Source organism: Trifolium pratense, linkage group LG5, assembly GCF_020283565.1.
Source record: "Trifolium pratense cultivar HEN17-A07 linkage group LG5, ARS_RC_1.1, whole genome shotgun sequence".
Lineage (NCBI taxonomy): Eukaryota > Viridiplantae > Streptophyta > Magnoliopsida > Fabales > Fabaceae > Trifolium > Trifolium pratense.
The window spans coordinates 40,137,225-40,147,378 of NC_060063.1; the positions used below are offsets into that span (position 1 = coordinate 40,137,225).

A 10,154-nucleotide genomic window follows, 5' to 3' on the forward strand; every position below is an offset into this window, starting at 1 on the left:
GTTGTATACCTTATCATGTCACTATCATATCCTGCGCACCAAACGGACCATAAAATCATTTGAGTTGGTTGGAAAAAAAAAACTAAAAGATTTTTTTGTCTAACTAACCGATGTTAAAAGTCTCATTTGAGTTGGTAAAAAAAATGAGAATTTTTTTTTTTGCCACCCTATTCATTTTCTCGCACGCTTTACGAATTTACAAAAATACATGTGTCTGTTAGTTAGGTAACGGATGCACCTCCAAAAACAACCCACCTAAATTTTTTTTATTTTTGTAATGGCCGCCACTTAAATAGCATAAAGAAAAAAATGGAAACGTGTAAAGCGTGCCAGAAGCATATAAGGCGGCAAAAGATCTCTTGTGAAATATTTGAATTGGGCTTGGCCCATTAAGTTATCAGTGGACTGAAACAGCCCAAAAGTTAAGCATCTATGCAACTTGATTTCGATCAATCCCAATTCACATTTCGTTCTTCTTGTTCTTCCGGCGCTGTTACACTCTCAGATAAGACTCTTCTCGCGACCAAACCCTAATTTTACAAAAGGTACGCCATAACCCTAATTCACGTTCTGTTACGTAATTACGCTTTATGTTATTCAATTGTTTCTTATTACCTGTGTATGATTTCGTTTTACGCTATATTAATCGAATTTTAATTTGATGTTTTTATTATTGTTATTTTCGTTCCAGATTTTTCACATTTGACGAACAATGTCGAAATTCTTTGCTCAGGTTTTGAATCTCTTACAATTTTCGATTAATTTCATCATTAGATTGAAAAAATTATTAATTTTATTATTTTTGTTGTTTATGATTATTGTTAGGCTGGTGGTGGTACCTCTGATGATGATACTGATTATGATGACTCGGTTGATGATGTACCGATTGAACCTGATACCGATCCTTCAAAAAGTAAGTACATGGTTGATAATGCTAGTGACAGCGATGAAGACGATGGTCACAAGCGTGTTGTTAGGTCGGCCAAAGATAAGCGATTTGAAGAGATGGCTTTAACGGTTGACCAGATGAAGAATGCAATGAAGATCAATGATTGGGTGAGTTTGCAAGAGAGTTTTGATAAGATTAATAAACAACTCGAGAAAGTGATGCGTGTTGCTGAGACTGATAAGGTTCCTAAGCTTTATATTAAGGCTCTTGTTTTGTTGGAAGATTTCTTGGCTCAGGCTTTGGCGAATAAGGATGCTAAGAAGAAGATGAGTAGTAGCAATGCCAAAGCCTTGAACTCGATGAAGCAGAAATTGAAGAAGAATAATAAGCAATATGAGGAGCTGATTACCAAATGTAGGGAGAGTCCTGAGAGCGAGGAGGAAAAGGATGACGATGAGGAGAGCGAGGAAGACGATGAGAGTGATGGTGAGATTATTGAACCTGATCAGCTCCGGAAGCGGGAACAAAGATCGGATTCAGAACCTGACTACGATGACGGAAATGATGATGCTGGTGATGGACCTTGGGACCAAAAGCTTAGCAAAAAAGATAGACTTTTGGATAGACAGCTGATGAAAGACCCTAGGGAAGTCACATGGGATATTGTTAACAAGAAGTTTAAAGAGATTGTGGCAGCTAGGGGAAAGAAGGGAACTGGAAGGTTTGAACAGGTTGAACAACTTACCTTCTTAACAAAAGTGGCTAAAACACCAGCACAGAAGCTTGAAATTCTTTTCAGCGTGGTTTCTGCTCAGTTTGATGTTAATCCAGGTCTCAGTGGCCATATGCCCATAACTGTGTGGAAAAAATGTGTTCAGAATATGCTGCTCATTCTTGATATTCTAGTTCAATTTCCAAACATAAAGGTTGATGATTCAGTGGAGCCAGATGAGAATGAAACTCAAAAAGGGGCTGACTATGATGGACCAATTAGGGTTTGGGGTAACTTAGTTGCCTTCTTAGAAAAAATAGATACTGAGTTTTTCAAGAGCTTGCAGTGCATAGATCCTCATACACGTGAGTATGTCCAGAGACTCAGAGATGAGCCCATGTTTTTGGTTCTTGCTCAAAATGTCCAGGAATATCTTGAAAGGAGTGGAGATTTCAAAGCATCTTCTAAGGTGGCCTTGAGGAGGGTTGAACTCATTTACTACAAACCACAAGAGGTTTATGATGCCATGAGAAAATTGGCTGAGCTGACAGAAGGTGGAGATAATGAAGGCGAGGCTAGCGAGCAGTCCAAAGGGTTTGAGGATACAAGAATTCCTACTGCATTTGTTGTTACTCCAGAGCTTGTGTCTCGGAAACCCACCTTCCCGGAGAATAGCAGGGCCCTAATGGATGTATTAGTTTCACATATATACAAATATGGTGACGAGCGCACTAAAGCACGGGCAATGCTTTGTGATATATATCACCATGCTCTCCTTAATGAGTTCTCAATAGCCCGTGATCTGTTGCTTATGAGTCATTTGCAAGATAATGTTCAGCACATGGACATTTCAACGCAGATACTTTTTAACAGGGCTATGTCACAGTTAGGTCTTTGCGCTTTTCGGATTGGATTGATTTCTGAAGCACATGGCTGCCTATCTGAACTTTATTCAGCTGGAAAGGTGAAAGAGTTGCTTGCACAAGGTGTGTCACAAAGTCGTTATCATGAGAAGACTCCAGAACAGGTACTTGCTGATCCCCCTTCCCGAGTAGTGTTTAATTACATAATGTAGGAAATGCATTTATTTATTTATTGCGTGTGTCTGTGTTTACTGCTTACCACATATTATGGCATAAATGAAAAGCATCTCAAGATACCAAAATTCATGTCGGTATGTCACTTACCCTAACTGTCACGACTGCTGCAAGGTATTAAGGACTATATGCATTGTTTGGCAGACCTTGATTTTTCGCATGATACCTTCATTCCTATATGTTTGGAGAGAATTAAACAACCAAATATATATTTTTCTTAATAAGTGAAGGATAGTTTTGGATAGAGAATGTACATTGTTGATAAATTTACTGTAAAAACTATTTTTCTTAATTCTTGTACATTGGCAAAAAAGGTCTTACATATACAGATTTAGGTGTTATAATCAACAATGAAAAGGTAAACCTTTTCCTAATAAAGACTCCATGTCAAGAATCTTGAGTAACCTTTTGTTGAGCAAATGGAACTAGGCCAAAATTTCTTTAGTCCACCCTTTCGGCATGCTGGTGATCAGGAAAAGAGACAGATTGGAATTGCATTTGTCAGCTCTCTGCAATTATCTAGTTGTGATATGCTTACATGTTTATTTGTGTTTGTTTAATAGTCTAAAATTATTAATTTTATTAGATATTATAAATTCAATTTTGAGGCATAATAAAATTCCCAATGCATTTTAAAATGTTGCTTGTTGTAAGAAACTATCAGTTTAGGATATATGTGGTTCCTGAGTGGAGAAGTTCATTACTTGCAAATATAGGTTTGAATGTACTGGGCAAGTATTGTAGGATTGTTCTTTCTTTAATCTCATTTGTGGCTTGTGGGTCTATCAGTTGTAAAATAAGTATGGCTTTTGGATTATGGAAGAGACTTTCCTTACCTGCATATCAAATAGTTGAGGTTGACTGATAGGACTCGATCTCGATTACGATTAAACATTGATCAAGTAGTAAAATATAGAACAAAATAAAGTGTTATATTGAATATCTCATAGAATCAAGGTGATTCTATGGCTGAAATTACAGTAGAAATAGAATGATAAAATGCAGAAAATGTAAAGATAGGCTAGGTAGTTCGAGACACCTAGAATCTCCCAAGTAGAGTGACTACTAAAATAATTGCCTAAAAACAATGGCAGGGAACCTTCTCCTATTTAATCAATCAGATCCAGATCTATTTTCCCTTCCCTCACCGAATAAGGAAACATTCCTATAATGGTATGATTAGTTGTATCCTTCTTCCCACGTTTCTTTTTATAAAATCTGTCATAACTATCAATACCTCCCCCTTCAAAATTCTCCTTGTCCTCAAGGAGGAATCCTGAGAACTCTTTGTGCTCTTCAACTACCGGTTCCCATGAATTCTGAAAGGTATGTAGTCTCCTCCCTTTTACTAAAACCTCAACCTCCCCTTGTTCATTCCTTCTAATTACCATGGCTTCTTCAGGCTCATCATCCAGTCGACAAACTTCATTCAAACAAGTAACTTTAGCCATAAAAGCATTGACTTTCCCTGGGTCCCATGGTCTGATCAAAACTATTGTGTAGTTGGACACCATTTCAAAACCAAACTTATAGTCTCCATTCCTTTTGTACACTGCTATCATTTCCTTCATAAAGTGAAGGTCATACGAAACTGTCATAAATGGAACCAAGACCTTGTGTATCCATGAATCATGCCCACACTTCCAATTCATCTCAATCAAAGCACTCACAAAAACATCTTCCAATATATCAAATATATTGAATATAGTAACGAGAGAAAACTCATTTAAAACATCAAATATTGCTTTGTCTGCATTTCCCCAGAACTTGACAACCCCATAGTCATTTACTGTATCCTCCTCACAAAAAATCATGTTATTGTAACTTGATATAATTTTAGGTAAATAAGAGAAGGAAACATCCAATTCATCTCTCAAGCTTGTTGTTGTCACATATAGTTGCTCTGTTGATTCCATACTGGTGGAAAGAAAACTACATTCCCCTTCACGAATCAAATAAGAATTACCAAAGTTAAAGCCAAGAGATGTTAGAACTCTCGCTGCAATGTCTTGAATATATGAAGGTACGCTGAAAAGTGCATCTGTTGCTAGGTTTTCCTCCATCTCAATGTTTTTATCTTCACAGTAAGCCAAACCAGTTACAAAACTTAACATAATAACCACAGGCCAGTCTAAGTCAAGCTTCATAATTTCCATTCTTCTATTTTTTGATGCAAGAGCTACATGGAAAAAATTTCTCCTATTCATGATCCTTTCTCTACTCTCCTTATTAATGAACATAAGTACTTTCTCACCTCTCAGTAATGTTTCAGTGTTCGGGGACCTTTCCACTAATTCCTCAAAAATTATGAGAGCACCATGACTCATCAAAGCATTAGTTGATAGTTCACATGGACCATTGGTGGGATTTATCATAAAATTGTAATTTTTCTTAGTAGCTGCTGATTGAGGTTTTGAAAAATGATCAAGGTTACTAACCTTTGCCATGAACTTGAATAATAAAGAAGTTTCCTCTGCATTTATTTTAGATAATTGTTCTCTAGAAGAAAACAATTTTTTTCCAGGATGTGGATTTGAAAAGTAATCCTTCCTTCTAAGCTTCAAATTCCCATCATCCTTCCTTATGGCCCGATTGTTTTTAAAGCCCAGTAACTTTATGCCAACCCATATTACTACTTTCTTCAAATTCAAACAAAAATTATCTTGGGTCTGACCCACAAGGTTAAAAAATTGACCAAAGTCTCCTTGCAATTTGTAACCATGACACATAACAGATGATAAAGGGTGTCCACTAAGTGGCACATGGGAGAGAAGATGGGATGTGTGCTGACCTGCTGAGAACACGTGTAACAAGATGCTACTACTGTGCAAAATGGACTGCAAAGATTTGTACATCTGGCCCCTTGATTTTAGGAATATACCCAACTTGCATATTTCCGACTTTGCCCCTTGGCCTCTCCTCAGATTCACAAATTCCTTCAACCAAGGAAAGTCTTCGACGACGGCGGTCTCAACTAACGGCGTCCCGACGGCGGTTGGTGGCAATTCGTCGTCCGGTGGCTTGGGTGGTGGTATGATTGTGATATGAGAACAATCCATATGCCTCCTTCGTAAACTCTCCTTCTTCAGCTGAGTCGGGTTTCTCAATGGTTGTTTCCATGGTGATTCGTCCATTATCTCCTTCCACAGTGATTCCTCTGATCGTGGATGTACCGAAATTCCTGGGTTCCACGTTTTGTGAATTACTCCAACCACGATGAGCAGATTCGGATCCGGTGATTTTGCTTGCGGTGGAACCGTAGCAACTGAGTCGCAGTATGGCGGCTCTAACGTGTCCGATGGTTGTTCTGATAGCAGTCCCGACAGTTTTGGTGGTGGCTTGGTCGGTGGTTCCAGAGCAACCACTTGCTCTGTTTTCTGCATCACACTCATCTTTTCTGTCGCAACCTTCACACCAGTTTCAGATACATTCACTTCTGTTTTCGGCTGAAACTCAGATTTGTTGAGGTGAATTTCTTCTTTGCGGTCGTAGAATATATCGTTACCACCATCAGTTTGCGGTGGTTGAGATCGTGAGTCCCACGACCACGTGCTATTATCGCTCCATTCCTCTTCTTCGTCATAGTGGTGCACCCTTTCCCGTGGTCGCCCTCGACGATGTTTACAACGATCCCGTTGTTCTAGGATGAGCTCGCGAATCTGCTCCACCGTGACTGGTGGCGGTCGTGATTGTTGTTTCAGAACCAATTGACGAAGCTGCTCAACTGCAACTTCAGCTTTGCTCATCCTTTGTTCTAACGCATCAACACGTTTCTCTATTCGATGATTGGATTTTGGATTGTAACCGAGGCTCTGGATACCAATTGATAGGACTCGATCTCGATTACGATTAAACATTGATCAAGTAGTAAAATATAGAACAAAATAAAGTGTTATATTGAATATCTCATAGAATCAAGGTGATTCTATGGCTGAAATTACAGTAGAAATAGAATGATAAAATGCAGAAAATGTAAAGATAGGCTAGGTAGTTCGAGACACCTAGAATCTCCCAAGTAGAGTGACTGCTAAAATAATTGCCTAAAAACAATGGCAGGGAACCTTCTCCTATTTAATCAATCAGATCCAGATCTATTTTCCCTTCCCTCACCGAATAAGGAAACATTCCTATAATGGTATGATTAGTTGTATCCTTCTTCCAACGTTTCTTTTTATAAAATCTGTCATAACTATCATTGACTTTATTGAATCAACTCATTGCCGATTAGATAATTGGTTTTGCAAAAGTGTGCATGCATACATGTTATATTTGTCCTAATGTTAAAGTTATAGAAGTATTTAATTTATACATTGGGATAAAATTAGAAGTATTTATTCGCTAAATTAGCATAATTTCTTTCAGATTAACATATAATCTTCTCATTTTCTCATTGTGATTATTCTCTCTCGTCTGTTTTGGAATTGTGATAACACATTTTACTCTTTAATATTCCTTCAGGAAAGGTTGGAAAGAAGACGCCAGATGCCATATCATATGCACATAAATCTTGAGCTCCTGGAAGCAGTGCATCTTATATCTGCTATGCTGCTGGAGGTTCCCAATATGGCAGCCAATGTTCATGATGCAAAGCATAGGGTCATCAGTAAGAATTTCCGCCGTTTGCATGAGAACAGTGATAAACAAACGTTTATTGGTCCACCTGAGAGTGTCAGAGATCACATTTTGGCTGCCACTAGGGCTCTTATTAAAGGAGACTTCAACAAGGCTTTTGAAGTTATTACCTCTCTTGATGTATGGAAATTTGTTAAAAACCGTGACACCGTATTGGAAATGCTGAAGGACAAAATCAAGGAAGAGGCACTTAGGACATATCTCCTTACCTTCTCTTCATCCTATGAATCTCTGAGTCTGGATCAAGTCACGAAATTTTTCGACCTATCTGTTCCTCGTACTCATAGCATTGTGAGTAGGATGATGATCAACGAGGAACTTCATGCAAGTTGGGACCAGCCAACTGGGTGCATTGTTTTCCAAAACGTTGAGCATTCTAGGCTGCAAGCATTGGCGTTCCAATTGACAGAGAAATTATCCATCCTTGCAGAGAGTAATGAAAGAGCCACAGAGGCAAGACTAGGTGGTGGATTGGATCTGCCTCCTAGACGAAGGGATGGACAGGACTATGCTGCTGCTGCTGCTGCTGGCGGAGGTGGTGGAACAGGGCCTTCAGGTGGTAGGTGGCAGGACTTGTCCTATTCTCAGACACGGCAAGGGAGTGGACGTGCAGGATATGGTAATGCTGGTGCAAGGCCATTGGCATATGGTCAAGCAGCTAGGAGTGGCTATTCAAGGGATCGAGTGGGGCGTGCTGGTTATCAGAGTTCAGGGAGGAGTAATCAAGGGGGTTCAGGACTGAGGGGATCCCAGGGAGATGTATCTACTCGCATGGTTAGCCTTAAGGGAGTTCGTGCTTAAACAAGTTTACTAGAGACAGCAATAATACAGGTTTTCAGCATCTAAATTTTTTGTATGCATGTCGGTTTTGATAATTTGATTTTAGTACTAAAAACTTTATGGTTTTCATTTTTGTCCTGTTTTATTTTCTTGATGTACTTCATTTGAAGTTGCAATGATGTATTTGTTGGGTTTATTTTATGTATAACATGACATGCACTTCTTTTCATCATACCATTATTGAAAGAAGTTTTGACGCTCTTAGAACTAAACTCGTCCTCCAAGCTTTGAAATTTGGTTGACACAATCCTATTGTTTGTCTTTTTTTTCTTCTAAGACCTTAAATATTAACATGCTTACTTGAGCAACTTGAGCAGATCCTTGATTTCTATGGAGACAGGAACACAAATTAACATGCTTTTCTATAACAACCTATAATCATATTGTTTTCGTTGAACTAGAACAACTAGCTTGATGGCCGAACAAACATGAAGTTCATCCTCTAGAAGATCATCAGGATCAGGGCATAAGATCATTCAAAGTATTTTTGTATCTCGTTGATCTACTTGCTTGATGATATCTCCCCTAGTTTTACTTGGTCTTTATCCTCCAGTTTTTAAGGGATATTTCCAAACGATCCATTCTTTGGTGTATCTTATTAGTCACTTGAACTGGTCGGTTCGGTATCTTATTAGTCACTTGAACTGGTCGGTTCGGTAAGTAAGGGCTAATTCGAAGAACTTAGTGAATAGGGCACATGACAGGGATCTCCTTTATTGAAGAGCCACCCTGAACTTTGGCCAGGCCCCAGTCCCAGGGTTAGAGTATTCCCTATTCAATTATTTAGTTAAAACCAAGGTTGTCAGAACCGGACCGGTCATCGAACCGGCGAGCTCACGGTTCAAGGTTTAATTAATCGGACCGGGTTCAATCGGGGTCGAACCGTTTTTAATTAAATATATATTTTAATTAATATATAAATAAATATATATGAATAATTGTTCAATATTTCATAATTTCACACATTAAAAAGATAAAATATCACAAGTCAAAATAAAATAAAATTTATAATTCAAACCAAATGAAAAATAGATGAAAAACAAAAACCTTTCCTATTCCTACAACGTTGTTGTTTTGTTTCAGATTTTTAAAAAAAAAAAAATTAAAACGACGTCGTTTTTCCCTTTTTTAAAAAAATAAATAATAAAAAATCTGCAAAACCGCTTGAACCGCTCGACCGGTTCGCCGGTTTGACCCGGTTCGACCCCGGTTCGCGTGTTTTTTTGCCGGTCGGTTTCCTATCCGTTTTTTGCTCAAAATCGAACCGTTTTCATGACCGGTTCACGGTCCGACCGGTACGACCGGTCCGACCGGCCGGTCCGGTCCGGTTTTGATAACCTTGGTTAAAACAACATGAAATTCGAATTGATCCTATGTCCCGGCTCTTTGGAATACTTTTTTTAAATTTTTTATTTATTTTATAAATGTGTTATTAGTGGGTCTCCTATTCCAACCATATTTTTTCCATCCACAAGATTTCATGAAAGATTATGACGTACCAATTTTATTTACAATCTCATCTCATTTAATCACATTTACAATTGTACTATGGACAAAAGTTTGTTCTGTTGTTCAGTGGAGGGTCAAAACTTCTTGTTTTTGTGTTGTCTTTTACTACCAATTTTGTTCAGTTTCATGAACAGTTTCTAAATCAAACATAATACAACAAAAGTTGTTCAGTCCAATCTCCTGTTTTTTAGCATGTCAAACGAACCTCATGGTTATGCTTATGAATCCAATCCTAGACTGTTTCTAGGAATTCTTGGTGACTAAGTTTTTTAGCAGGTCAAACGAACCTCATGGTTATGCTTATGAATCCAATACTAGACTGTTTCTATGAATTCTTGGTGACTATTGATATTCCAATACTATATTCATCAATTTAAAATTGATTCCATGCAATGCAATGAACTAAAGTAAAGAATCAAAGACCATTCCTCGTCATAGATTGCTTCCACAATTATCAAAAGCCATTTAGGAGAAT

General features: G+C 38.1%; 1 protein-coding gene across 1 annotated transcript; it reads left to right on the forward strand.

Annotated features, from left to right (window-relative positions):
• The first annotated feature begins 299 nt into the window (after nt 1-299).
• Nucleotides 300-8,382, forward strand: LOC123883196 (eukaryotic translation initiation factor 3 subunit C-like). Its single transcript, XM_045931933.1, has 4 exons — nt 300-545; nt 692-733; nt 826-2,628; nt 7,157-8,382. The coding sequence occupies exons 2-4, from the start codon at nt 713-715 to the stop codon at nt 8,129-8,131; spliced, it is 2,799 nt and encodes a 932-aa protein (XP_045787889.1). The 5' UTR covers nt 300-545; nt 692-712; the 3' UTR covers nt 8,132-8,382.
• The last annotated feature ends 1,772 nt before the right edge of the window (nt 8,383-10,154 follow it).